This window comes from Mus caroli, unplaced genomic scaffold (assembly GCF_978045245.1).
Source record: "Mus caroli unplaced genomic scaffold, Mus_caroli_1 scaffold_20, whole genome shotgun sequence".
Classification (NCBI taxonomy): Eukaryota; Metazoa; Chordata; class Mammalia; order Rodentia; family Muridae; genus Mus; species Mus caroli.
The window spans coordinates 32487756-32502446 of NW_028227275.1; the positions used below are offsets into that span (position 1 = coordinate 32487756).

The window sequence follows — 14691 nt, forward strand, 5'->3', positions numbered from 1 at the left end:
GTGAGGTTCTTAGGAGTCAGGACAAGCTTAGGGCAGTTTACAGTCTATCAGGTATAAATGTGACCCCATGTAATAATAGACATGAAATGAGTAGGGCTGGCGATTCCATTCTTTGTGGTCAACATGCCTGCAATGCTGAGTTAAGTTGGAAGCGTGTTGGTGTAAAAATTTTATACACTTGGGAAATAAACACTGGCAAATGAAGCTGAACCCGTGAGGGCAAGCTAGTGGGGGATTGCATGATTCTTGGGTCTCTTCTTGAGTTACAACTTGCCCTCTTTATTTGATCACTTTGGGAAGGAGTCACAGAATAGACTTTCTAGATGTACCCCACCTTCAACTCGGTTTTCTCAGTTGTTATACTTTAGTTCTAAAACCCCCAAATTTACTCTAACTATCTTCTATAACCATTGTGTGACTTTTCTTTGTCCACACTGGCCCTTCTTTGACTTCTACTTTCTCTTTCTCCCATTGCATTTAGTCTTCCTCAACTCTTGGGGAAAGAGTTTACTCTGGGGTGAACTCCCAGTGGCTTGTACCGTAACTTACAGCACGGGGCCCCATGGCAGACAGCCAGTTGTTGCCAGCATTATCAGGTTAGTGGGCTCAGAGCAAAGTTTAATGAAGTGACCCCCTCATGATGCTAAACATTAGTCTAGAATGGAATCAGCAATGATATGAAATATCCAGCTTGTAACATCCGATTATGTCTGCCCTCTGCTCCCGTAACAGAACACTTAAGGAAATTAACTTACAAAGAGAGAAGGAGCCGGGCGTGGTGGTGCACACCTTTAATCCCAGCACACAGGAGGCAGAGGCAGGCAGATTTCTGAGTTTAAGGCCAGCCTGGTCTACAAAGTGAGTTCCAGGACAGCCAGGGCTACACAGAGAAACCCTGTCTCGAAAAACAAACAAACAAACAAACAAACAAACAAAAAAAAAAGAAAAAAGAAAAAAGAAAGGAGGATCTTTTGGCTTGTGGTTTGCAACCATTCAGTCCACAGTGGCTTCATTGCTCTTGAGCGTGTCGTAAGGCACATATGAGGGTTCTAACACAGGAGCAAAACCAATTGGAAGGAAAAAGAAGGGAAAGAGGAGACGAGGCCCACAGTCCTCTCCCAAAGCACACTCTCCATGCTATAGTCTGTTATCAATCCTATTTCTTAAGGTATCTCTCAGCTCCCAACAGTTTCAGGCTTTTGGAGAACAGTCCATGTCTCCCCAGTGACCCACGTCTTTTGGACTAACTGAACAGATTGGTCCCTTGAGCACTGCTCCCTCCTCTCTCTGCTTTGTGCTGGAGAAACCTACTACAGGCACCTGCTGGCCTTTGTTGGTTTCCATGGCTGTACCCCGCTACTTCTTCTTCATCATGTGTCTTTTCTTCCTTTATTGTTTTAGCTGATTAATTTCCATAGAGGAGGAGCCCCTAAAAATTCAGTCCCCCCCCCCCCACAAACGTATTTTACATGTCATTGCTTTCTCTGAGAGATTTATTAGGTACTTTGTAAGAGCTACGAGAAACCTTGTAATAAAAAAGATGTAACCTTTGTTTTATTGAGGTGTTTTGAAGCCATTTGACCATGGGCATCTCTAGAAGCTTTCCCCCACTTACCACTTAAGTGATGCACCTTTGGAGAGCCTGAAGAACGTTTGAGAAGTATCTCTAGGTTAATCTCCTTCAGGGAATTATCTATAACGCAGTAACTTTTGCTTTGAACTCCCGTCTATAATTTAGCTTCATATTCAGTCCTGCACAGTGCATTAACCTTATCGGATGGCTCCTAGGGGAGTCTTGTTTGATGTCTGCAGATTGTCAGCTCCGTGATGACAGGCTGCTGTGCCCAGTGTTTCTTATCTCCCGTGGGTTGTGTGCAGTTCTGAGCACTTGCTAATGCCTCCATTCTGATTCCTAGTCTTTGGCATTTCTAGCCAACCTCTCCGAAACTTGTAGTGACGTACAGTCACTTCATGGTCAGTGCTGTGGTTTCAGCAGGGAGGCATTGCAGATGTTCAAATGCTCCACAGTAAGCCTAGGATGTCTGCTATGTAGGAGCTCATTGTTTTCAGTCCCTAGAAGGGCCTCGAGTGAACACACAGTGGGGCTGGTGACCTGGATCCTGGAGCCACACTGGTTTTTCATGGGGCCCCTTGGAGAAAGAAGCCTGTTTATCCATTTCATGTAAAAGGCATGCACTTTCCAGACTTCTCTCAGATACCTCATGCTTACCCCATTGGAGAGAAAAGAAAGGAGCCGCCGCCGGCACGATACAGTGCCTTGCCCCAAGCTATGCACTGCATTATGGATGGGCACCCATGTTTCATTATATGAGGGGAGTTTGTGGGATAAAGGTAGATTTATTTCAGCATTTGCTTTGAGACTTTATTAAAATAGCTATAGTCTCATGGTTTCTCTTAAGAACAGATGGGGGCAATGTATGATAAATCATATTGATTTTAGAATTAGAACATGCATATTCATGTTTGCAGAACTTAGACATGTGGAAGGATACACATTTGGCTGTTCAAGTTGTATGTCTTAAAAGAACACTGCTGCAACTGGGCACATGTGAAAATACCATGGTTTTTATGTGCTTCTATGTTATTTGACTTTAATGCTTATTATTTTAAACTTGAAATGTAAGTAAATGTGATGCCGACAAGATGTCCCTAACACAATGTAGGCAATGCTCTGATACATGCTAAGTTAATAAATCCAAGGCCTAAGAATACATATGTTATAATCCTAAACATAGTTTGGAACCTATGGGGGGGGGGTTGTCACAGTGTACAGACCATTTCTTCCTTGTCAGAATATTCTCTTGTATTGGTGGAGAATAGGTTGTAAGGGCAGAGTTTTGAGTAATAGCCCCAGTGATCTTCATGTCTGGGCCCCAGAATCAGGCTGTCTTGCCCTCTCTGTCTGGGACCATCTTATGGCCACATACTTACCTGGAAAGGCTTGCCTTTTGAGGACACCTCTGTCTTTCTGGTTTTATCCTTAGAAAAGCCAAGAAAAGCAAGAACAGTTTCTTGAGCCATTCTTTCCTACTTAGTCTTGGTCCTACCTTAGAGAAAGACTGGGCAGTTCCTTTCTTAGAAAATGAGGGGTTAGCAAGGGGTGCTGGTACCTTTTGGGGCACATAAATACTCACTTCTGTCCTTATGGTTCAATTTGTACTAAAGATTGTTCTGTAGCACAGGGATTATGGCCATAGCACAAACCCTTATCTGCAGTGCTTTGGAGACACCTTGTAGAAGAATCTGAACTGCAGCACTGACCTGTTGCATCCCTAAGAGGGTAGGAGGATAGCCACCTCTTCCCAGGCGAACTCAAAACATTTCCTGTAGCAGCTGAGACTTGCTTGCTGTTGAAAGTGGACTTTTATATTAGGGCCGAAAGAGATAGTTCCGTGGTTAAGGGCACTGGCTACTCTTCCAGAAGACCTGGGTTCTGATTCTAAGCACATGCATGGTGGCTAACAACCAACTGTGGTTCAGTTCCAGGGGATTAGAGCCCTCTTCTGGCATCTGTGGGCACTGCAAGCATGTGAGGGAAACTAACATACATGCAGACGAAGCATTTGTTATTTAAAAAACAAAACCCAGAAAGCTTTTAAAAGGAGTTCTTTTTTATATTTGGTTTCTTTCTGGATTGATTTAAGGAAGCCACGCCTGAGTTAGAGTCCCCAGAGGGAAGGAGAGCACTAACTCTCACAGGTTGTGTTCTGATTTCCACATGAGCACATGGCATGTACACCTACTCACATGCATACGGCTGCACACATGCATACGGCTGCACACATGCATACGGCTGCACACATGCATACGGCTGCACACATGCACCTACAATGAATGAATGGATGAATACGTAAGAAAACAAATACATGCTGAAGATAACACCTCTGATATTTTTCTTCCTGACTTTTGAAAAGTTTTTTTTTTTTTTTTTAATAATCAGATCTGGGAGATTTTTAAACTTTGCTTTATTATTTCTATGCTATTGTTTTGCTGTAAAATGCACTTGAGGTAGTTCACTTGTGATTGGCATCCTCGTCTGAGAAAGTCAGATCCTTTCCTAAGCAGTGAGCAGAGAGGATGGATGGGAGAGGTGTGTAAAGTCTGGTTATCCAGGAAGGGATTGGTACACTGTGTGAGAGAGAGAGAGAGAGAGAGAGAGAGAGAGAGAGAGAGAGAGAGAGAGAGAGAGAGAGAGAGAGAGTGTTTGTGTGAGTGTGTGTGTGTCTGTGTTGTCTCTGTGTGTGTATGAGTGTGTGTGTGTGTGTGAGTGTGTGTGTTGTCTCTGTGTGTGTATACGAGTGCGTGCGTGAGTGTGTGTGTCTGTGTTGTCTCTCTGTGTGTGTATGTGTGTGTATGTGTATGAGTGTGTGTGTGTGAGTGTGAGTATGTGTATGTGTTTGTGCGTGTCTGTCTCCCATGCACTGTGGGCTGTGAGTACTCAAAGGAAAAGTAAGTCTAGAAATAGTATAAAATGGTACTGGAGATATGTCTGTCTGTCTGTCTGTCTGTCCATCATCCCTTCTCTCCCTCCTTCCCTCCCTTCCTTTTTCTTTCTTACCGAAGAATATTTTTATACAGCATCCTGGCCTTGCTTTTCATCTCCACCCTGTCACTAGCACAACTCCATGCCCCTTCTCTCTCTAAAACACAAAACAAACAAGAAGCACACACAAGCCCCCTCCCCAGAGAAAACCTCCACAAAACCCGGAAACCAGAAAGCCTAAAAAAATCGTATAGAATCTGTTTTGGGTTGGCCAGCTACTCCTGGGCCTGGGGCCCGCCCTGAAGTGTGGTTATTTTGCCCAGTGAGATACCCACTGCAGAAAACTCAACTTTTCCTTTTCAGGTGGGCACTGACAACACATAGCTTCTTGGCTAGGGGTGGGAGCCCAAAGGAAGGGGGCTTCTTTAATAACCCTTAGCTGATCTGTGGATTGTGTGTTTATTTGTGTCTTATGGACAAGAGTGAATATAGAGATCAGAAGACAACTTGGGGTGTTTTTTGGTCACACTCCATCATCATCATCATCATCATCATCATCACCTTGATAAAGGGCAGCTGGCTGGTCTGGACGTTTCTGATACGTTACAGTGGCTGCCCCAGACAGCCCTGGAGATCTGCTTGCCTTCTCATGCTCAGTTCTGGAAGCACAGTGGAGCGTGGCAGTTTCCACCTGGGGTCTAGAGATTGAACTTGGGGCCTTGTGTTTGCAAGGTAGGCACCTCACCACTGAGCTATCTTTCAGCTCCTAATTCAGTTAACTTTCTCAAAGCATTTAGTCAGTGCCACACACTAAATATATCACACGTATTAGCTCTTTCAGCCCTCTTAACAGCTGTACAGTTCTGCTGGCATTAAACTCCTTTTAGAATCGGGAAGCCGAGACAGAGACACGGAATGCTTAAGTAATGTGGGGAGATTATAAAGCTAGTGGGTGGTGGGGCCGGGATGCAAATGTGTGCTCTTGACTCTGCTGACTTTAGCCTCTCCCTTCTTTTTTCCTTTTGTCTTTCAACTTTTCCATCACCCTTCAGTGCTCCAGTATCCAATGATTTACTAGACAATTCTTGAGAAACCCCCAGTGGCTCAGAATCTTTCTTTATATGACATGAGCCTGGATTAGAAAGCTCTACATGTATTATCGGTAATGTGTGAGCATAGTATTTTCTTCACTAGTATTGCACCTTTGCTGAATGCCTTGAAATTTTAAGATTATACATTTAGGAATTAAAATAGCAGATCAATCACTTATTCTGAATGCCCTAAAAGTGATAATAACAAACTCTTCAGTTCGTATGTTAGGTGAAGAAATGAGAAAATTTGGATTATTCTCATATATCTATAGCCTTTTCTTTAGGTCTTCAATGTTACAGAGTAAGATGCTGCACAGAGAACCCAGATGATTAAATGTGGTGTGTATTATTTGTATGTTGTTATAAACGTGGTGGTTGTCATTAGAACAATCCCATGCTTTAGGTAACACAATTGTTTATATCCCAAGGACTCTGCCTAGTACCTCATAGCCAATTAGGACAGGGGGCAGAATGTGAATTTATGTTACTAATATTTTTGCTTTCAAATACCCTGTGTGTGTGTGTGTGTGTGTGTGTGTGTGTGTATTGGGATGAACCATTTACAATCTGGTCTTTCATCATCATTTTCTTAACCTGGTAAAAGCTATTGCATTATCCACTTAGAGGCAGGAATTATCTCTTTTTATAAAAAGAACCAGGCAGTGGCCTCAGTGATGCCCATCTTTTCACCACCATCTGCATCAATGCCTGGCTCATGGTTAGCGTTCTGTAAGTGCCAGTTGATTATCGATTAAGAACAGCAAAGCTTTGATCATGGTAGAGCAGCCCTCTCATGTGTAGTACATTTTTTGTTATCCTCTGTTTCCGCATGAGTTTTAGGAGAACAAGTGTACAGACATAAGTAGTCAGGAAAGATGGAACCTCTTAGTGGGCTAGAAGCACAGCCTCCTCAACCTTGACTTCCAGAGAAGAAGACGCTTCACTAGGGAAGACACCATGAAAACCAGGCTTATTCTCAAATGACCACTCAGTTCGGAAACTCAAGGATGCAGAATGTTTTGGGCTTTCCACTAGCACACAGTGATCTTGGCTGGAACCTATGCGCTACTCAGAGTGCCATCCTCTCAGATCTTTATTTGAGCAGTAAACACATTTTTAAACACACACCATGTTGTCTCTAAAAATAAGCGATATTTCAAAAAGAATACCAGTGCCCAAGTAGTTGGCACATCTGGTAGTCAGAAAAGCTGTATGGTTTCTTTCTACTGAACAACAAGCCAGAGAACATTCAAACTTGGCCAGTTGCAAACTTCTATCTGCGATGACACCTGGTTTAAAAAAAAATTGGCTCTAGGCTCAAAACAGAAAGAACATTGGAAATAGGCAGAGAATTAAACATCATTTACTCTCTTTTTTTATTTTATGTTTTATTTTTCATCATTTACTATCTTGTTTGGTGCAAGGAACTATGAAGAAGTGGGACAGAAAAGCAAGGACAGACATGAAACACTGCCCTCCGTGACAGTGTCTGCTGGCATCCACAGTGCCTGATACATTACGAGTCCTTTGTATGTACAGTTTAGATGCAAAGCCATAATGAGGCAGCATTGATGTTTTCCTGTTTTCTAAATGGTCAGATAGGAATACTGACTACCAATATTCAGAAATTTGCCTGGGTCACACAGAGAGCCTTGATCCCAGGCAGGCTTCCCGCAGAGTTCACACTCCTACTCTGTAGTAGCTCACGGCTGACTATTATGTTTGGTTTTCTGAAAAAGATTTAGACTGCAATGGCTTGTTAATAGTGACTCTTGGTATATTACTGTTTACTTCCATTTGTGAGATAGTTGGCATCATTTTCTAGATCATTCTCATAGCTGCATACACATATTGCACGTTTCTGAGAAAGTCACCCTTCAGCACTACAAGCTGTCACTTTTCTGTGGCTAGAGGATGTGACATTGGTCCATGTGTTTGGAGTAGGGGAGTCGAATGGTGCACCCTGATGAGAAAACTGGGCAGAGAAAGATTGGTGTGTCTATTATAGAACTACAAGACATTGTGGATGTAAGAGTTTGGGTCAGGAGCTTCCAGGGGAAGATGTGTGTGGTCAGCACAACGTTCTGCACCAGAAGAATGGATGTATTCTTGTTCTTCTCATCAGCTTCACCATCCATTCAGCTTGGTCAGCTACACTGTGAAGAAGTATCAGAAGACTGACTCGGTTTGGATTAAAAAAAATGGCCCCATGTTTCATAACAGACAGTTTAGGAAGGTGTCTATGAAAATAGTTGGATAATATTTAATAATCATTGTAACCACGTTTAATTTTTGTACCTTCTCAGCTTTATAACCGTTGGGTTCCAAGGAAGTAGACATCCTTTAAACAAGGGCTTCATTTCTAATACAAATAGAAAAACAAAAATGAAAGGAGAGTGGGAAGTCTGACAGGACAGCCCACTCAGATCTGCCCAGCTTCCATCAGTGGGATGGAAGGTGGGCAGGGATCTTTGGGTTGAAACCTTGAAAACACAGAGGGAGGTGCTCACTAGACAGATATGATTGTGAATAAGGGATAAAGCAAAAACATCTGCCAGCTGCTAATCCTAAGGTATACATATTTTCATCTTACCTCTGAAGTAATGACGCCATACACAAATTTATCTGGTTGCTTACATTTGTAATATGTTTATATTTGTAACACACACACACACACACACACACACACACACACACACACACACAGGATTTTAGATTTGAAAAAAATCAGTATTACTATGCTTTCTTACTGACATGTGTTTTTATGTGTGCTGAGAGGGTGACTCATGTCTTTGTTTTAGAGGCAGGTAAATGTTAATAGTTACTAAGGATAAAACAGGCGTAAAGTGACAGTTTGCCATATGAGTTTATGACATTTTATTTGACTGAGCGCTTGGCACCTGATGTTGCTTTTAATGGAGACATCTACATAATGGAAGCTGAGGGGTAACTCAGGTTGTTACCTCCTGGGTTATGAACCACTATGAACCACCGCATTGCCTTTTTCAAGGGAAAAAGAGAGGGAATGCAGATGTACACAGTTAAGAGTTTTCAGAGATACCCAGCTTATGATTATTACCCAAAGCCCTACTCACCGCTCTCGGTGTGAAGACAAAAAGCGTTGATGTTCAGTGACAAATGAATCATAAAGATTGAGTATCTCCAACTGGTCTGGGAAGACACAAGATAACAGAACAGAAATCCACTACACAAGGAAGAGAGACGTGAACTTGTGCATCTGGATAAAATCTGAGAAATGTCTTTAGGAGCCAGTGATCTTGGAAAATGTTCAAGGGAGCACCTACAGCCCCCCCAAAAAAACCATGAGGGTGCCATGGAGACACATCAAGGAGCCTTGAGTCTCAGCAGATGTTTATTCCCTGTGTGGCCTTAGGCAAGCCATGTGCTCCTGGATTTTAGATCCAGAGGGCTGGAGTGAAGCAGGCCTCCTGCCACCTAGCAGGATGTGGCCGCACAAGCATAGTGAGGTATGGCTTCATTTATGATGATAGGCCCATAGCTCCCATGTCTACTTCTCTCTTACAAGAAAATGTAACCAAAATCTATGTCAAATAACAGAGCCCTTGGGCTGGTTGGGGAATAAACAAAGTGGGAAATTTTGCTTTCTAGAGCTAAAGAAAGTTACGGTGACAAATTCTACTTACTTTGGTTCCCAAGTAGAGCCATGACAAAGTTAGATAGTCTAGGGAGAATTTTATCTTATTTTTTTTTGTTAGACATGGGAACAGAGTATAAGCCATTGAGACTTGAACAGGTAGTTGACAGACATGTTTGAAAAGTACATCCATGAGAAAGGAATGTCTAGCGTGACTAAGCTTTTAGTACTATTTTTAATAAATGAGTCATGGCAGCATTAGCCAGTTCTTCTCTGCTTTCAACTTTTCTGACACAGATTCATGTGTCATTAAATACGCCTTTTTCTTTCTGCTTTAACTATGTACGGATTTTTCAACACTGGACTTTTATAATGTTTTAAACCTAGTTATCTTTCCGAGTGCATGTTTCAGAGATGACCCATCTTGAATTTTTTAAAAAAATGTTCTATGTCCAATGGCAACGTACAGGAATGAAGAGGGAAACCCTGAGGGTGAAGGGGTGTAGTCTGACTGTAATTCCTGTTTATAGAGGATTGTGAGATGTACAGTCTTGCAATCAGATAGACCAGCTAAATGCCTACCCCAGAAGTATTGACTTTTTTTTTTGCTGTCCAATTATTAAATCCAAAATACTAGCTACTCTTAAAAAAAAAAACACCTGATTTGATAAATATAATTCCATCTACTGATCAACTTCATCTTTCATATTATAAAGTCGGACTTTCAACATTATTTTCAACAAATAATTCTTAGTTCTGCACAGTGAAATTCAACCTCATTTGGTGTGAGTGGTGATTATCAAAAGCTTTTTGCTATAGCATTACAGGTTTTGCATTGGAATAATTATCTTTTTGGTGTAATCAATATTAGATAGTCTTTAACACCAGCACTTGGAAGATGGACGCAAGAAGAACAGGGGCTTAAGGCCAGCTTTGCTACATAATAAGTTGGAGGTCAGCCTAGGCTACATGAAACCCTGTGTCAAAAAGTCTATGTTTAAAAAAAAAGAGAAGGTCCAAGGACTGTCTCTAAACCTGAGCCCTGATATAAATGTATGTATATACTGATTGCTGATGTAAGGGACATACAAGCTAACCTGATTCATTTGTTTTTAGGGGCTCTTGGCTTTGGGCCTCAGTGCAAGTCCATTGGAAAAGGCAGCTGCAACAATCTAGTGGTCACCAGCAGTCCCATGATGGTTCAACGACTGGGACCCATTTCACCTCCAGCAAGCCAGGTCTCCACAGCATGCAAGCAGATCAGTCCTAGCTTACCGAGGGCAGTGAATGCAGCCAACCTGAATAGACCTCCTTCAGATACCAGGTCTCAACTTACGTTTTTTTCCCCCCTTTCCTTGTGGTATAATAACACCCCCACCCCCACGAGTGTTGTCCCCTCTCTTTCTGAACACGAATGTACTCATCCACCCACCCACTCACTCGTACCAAAGCACCGTTTTCAGTTTTAGCTTGGTAGGAAAAGTATCCAAAATGGAAGTATTTTGCTATTCCTAACCTGTTTATTGGGAGGAACGGTTTAATAGCTGCTATCTGGTCACGCGATATTTCGGGGGGAGGGGCTCAGGAACCAAATCCCAGTTTGTAAATTTGTCACTTCCTTGCAAAGCAAGTCTTACTGTGGCCAGCTGAGATGCTCTGTGCTCGCCTGCCAGGTTTTTAGGGTGTGCATTGCAGTCTCAGGGCTGGCTTACAAGCTGTCAGTCTGCCAGCCCACCTGTCCACTCACCAACTCAAACATGCATTAAGTACCTACTGTGTGCATAAAGAAACAGTTTAGGGAATCCGTGGAGAGAATAATGATAGAAATCATGAATTATAATGTGTTTGAGAAGACATATTTTTATGCTTACATAAACTTTTAGTTAAATATTTGATTTGCCAGCAGAAGAAGTGCAGTAATACCTTGTGTCGTTTCCATCCAGAAAGTTAAATAGAAAAGAAACTACCCCTCTCCAGACAAAAATTTATCTTTTTCAGGGTTGGTGTGTGTGTGTGATGGGGGAGTGAATGATGGTGAACTGCAGTATAGCATTTAAGGTCTTTTTTCTTTGAAGTTTATTATTTCATCTCTTAGAAGTTTCTTGGGAAAAAAAACCGTAATGCAGAAATTTTTGCCTGTGAGTGCCAGTTGTGAGGTGATGGAGCTTTCGAAGGGAGCCAATCTCCCGGCCTCCTTCCTTGCAGGCAGTAACCCAGCTAAGGTGCCTTGTGGTCCCGAGACCCCGTTTCTTCTTTTTTTCCTCCCCTTTCTGCCCCTTTATCTGGGCTCCTTCCATCCTCCAGAGTTGAGATTCTGAAATCATGGCTCCCAGATCATTTATTTATGCCATATTTTTTTATGGGGTAGAGGCTTGTTTTCTACCTGAGACTTCACTGATGGCAAGCGCTGTCACTCTCCCATTGATGATTGTGCCTCAAGGGGCTCCTCAGCCTTGCGGAGTGCTGCATGTAAAATTAACTGTGCTCATTGGTGGGTGTCACTGGAAACCTTCAGCTTCCTGTCTGCAGCAAGTCCAGCCCATGCCTGGAAGGCAGGCGTAATTAGTGGAGAAACTGACGCTTCAGGCACTCAGGCCAGGTGCCTCACTCAGTCCCTTTCATGGTGCGGCCAGAGGGGTCATTATCTCCCTATTTCCTGGCACATCTGATTCCTTAGCATAATAGTCTATCATTAAAAGACAACATCTTGACGATGCACTGACAAGTGATTTGACTATTCTGTGAGCCCTTCTCGGGGAAGTTTTTTTTTTTTTTTTCTCTCCAGGATAGGCAAAGAAACAGGAGTTGAGAAAGGAGTTGAAGTGAAGGATGGAACCCTCGTGTAGCAGTTGGGCAATGCTGCGTATTTTATGTGGCCATTTGTTGTGCGTTCCATCAGGCAAACAGACGCTTAGGAGCAACAGGGCATCCTAAAGGCGTCACACAATCTAGCACTAAAGAGAAGATGGTGAGCTTACCAGATGAACATTTCGTACATCAGTGTCTCCTGCAGGTAGCTGGGGGCCAGAGAGGCCATGAACCATTCAGTCTGAGAAGTGCTTGCCTTGGGAAAGCTTCAAAGTTGATTCCTCCCCCCCCCATGGCTGTATAATTGCCATGCATTGTAGAGAAATGGGAAAACCATAGTGAAGCCCCAGCACTCTGAGATTGTCATGAGTGGAAACCTGATAAACACCCTTCAAGGACATGTGACTTTATAATGCAGACACTTTTTTTTTTAAACTTTTCCCTAAATATATAGCTTAAGCTCTTTTGAAAGACATCTTCTTCAGCCTCATATCATGGTTTCTTCCCACTCCAAATGCCAATTTTACAAAGAAAGTACAGGAACAGGATGGATATTTACCAGTCCTTTATTACTAGGTATTTAGTTCTTTCTTTTTTAATGACTTTTTCCTTTTTTTTAATTAGGTATTTTCTTCATTTACATTTCAAATGCTATCTAAAAAGTCCCTCATACCCTCCCCCCCACTCCCCTACCCACCCAGTCCCACTTCTTTGCCCTGGCGTTCCTCTGTAGTGAGGCATATAAAGTGTACACGACCAAGGGGTCTCTCTTCCAAATGATGGCCAACTAGGCCATCTTTTGCTACATATGCAGCTAGAGACACGAGCTTCGGGAGTACTGGTTAGTTCATATTGTTGTTCTACCTATATGGTTGCAGACCCCTTTAGCTCCTTAATGATTTTTTAAAAACAAAAATGTAACTATATCATTTCTCTCTTCCCTATCCTCCATTCCAACCGGTTTCAAATTCTTGGCTTCTTATTTCTTAAATGTTATTGTTTAATACATGCAAGCAAATCAATATTAAGTGTAGCCTGCTGAGTACCTTTCCTGTTGTTTGTATGGATATTCTGATCATGTGGCAGTGAATAACCATTTAGGGGTTCATCCTTGGGGGACACTAATACTCTCTCTCTTAGCAATCTTTTTTTGTTGTTGTTGTTTTTTGTTTTTGTTGTTTTGAGACAGGGTTTCTCTGTGTAGCCCTGACTGTCCTGGAACTCACTCTATAGACCAGGCTGGCCTTGAACTCAGAAATCTGCCTGCCTCCCAAATGCTGGGATTAAAGGCATGCGCCACCACTGCCCTGCTCTCTTAGCAATCTTTAATTGTCTGTAGCTCTTCATCTGGGGTGATTTCCCTGTGAAGTTCCCTCCATCCATGTTGGTATGTCTTCTGGTGTTATTGTTGTTCATGTCTTGCTTAAGCAGCTACATTGTTGAGATTTCATGAGTGTAGCTCTCCTGCCATATCTAGACGACATGATATTTCTTGTCTTCAACTATTAAATCCTTTCATCTCCTCTTCGTTGAGGGTATAGTGGTTGTTGTATGGACACATCAGTGGCAGTTGGACACCCAATAGTAGGTGTTTTCTGCATTTTGTCTAGTAGTATTCTCTAATGGTCTTCACCTGCTTTGAAATGAAGCCTCTTTGGTGAGGAGTAAAAACTGCACCTACCTGTGGGTGTTAGGATAAGTGTTTAGAATGTAGTTAGGAGTTAAGCTGGTTTAGGAAAAGCGGCTCCAGTTGACTCTCCTCTAGGATCTGTGACCTTGCTAGGCTTGTGTTTTTGGCTAGGTTGACAGTACCAGATATGATTTCCATCCTGTTGAATAGGATGTCAGTCCAACTAGATAGCTGTTGGTTACCACTAAGATGTAATGCCACTATTGCACCTTTAGGGCTGTCTTGCCTGCTGATTGGTGTTGTGGTTCACAGGCATCACCACCTGTGGTGCTAGGTAGGACTATTGCAAGAGTTTCCTTCAGTGATAGCTAGCACTCTGTCTCTTATTTTACTATTACAAATAATATTTCATCGGATTAACCTGCAAATCTTTTATTTCATATCTAGTGATTAGGAGTTAATATTTGCCGGCTTAAACGAACAGCTATTAACAGCAGCGATGATGCTATCAGGAGGGATTTTCAGATTTGCACTGCAGAAAAGGCCAACCCATGTGTGAACTTAGCAGTGGTCTCAGACTGTGGCATGTATTTAGTTATTTCTGTACATTTTTTTTGCATTTGAGATAATAATTGTATAATTATCTTAACTGATCTACCTTCATCATTGATAGCATTGAAAAGTTTTTCTGAGATTTGCCAGCTGTGTTTATTTCTTTTTTTGTTTGATTTGAATTTTTTTTTCCTTTGGCATGCTCCTCTCAGAGCACACCCCTTCCTTCATTTGTTCTGTTTAATCGATGGTGAGAACCCGGCTCTGGTGCCGTGTATTTGCTACGATTAATTTCCCAGTCATTTCTTATTAGCCCACCAGAGTGCTAAACAAATACTGTACTCTGTTGAAGAGTCAGGAGCCACTGTCAATTTTGGTCTCACTCACCCCTGCTGTGAAAGCCATAGCATGTATGTCCCCTAAATCAAGGCTGGGATGCTGAAATGACAAACAGCTTCATACAGTTGTTAAATATGTCAGCCTAGCAGAC

The 14691-nt window shown here is 42.3% G+C and overlaps 1 protein-coding gene across 4 annotated transcripts in view; it reads left to right on the forward strand.

The window, feature by feature from the left end:
• The window catches only part of Glis3 (GLIS family zinc finger 3), a 419182-nt gene that overhangs the window by 126191 nt on the left and 278300 nt on the right, over nt 1–14691 (forward strand). For 3 of the 4 annotated variants that reach the window (XM_021152026.3, XM_085833847.1, XM_029472441.2), the window contains one exon: nt 10328–10535. The exons of the other annotated variant lie outside the window; for it this stretch is intronic. In XM_021152026.3, the coding sequence (XP_021007685.1) occupies nt 10328–10535 (208 nt within the window). The remainder of the gene's footprint in view (nt 1–10327; nt 10536–14691) is intronic. 4 annotated transcript variants of the gene reach the window in all.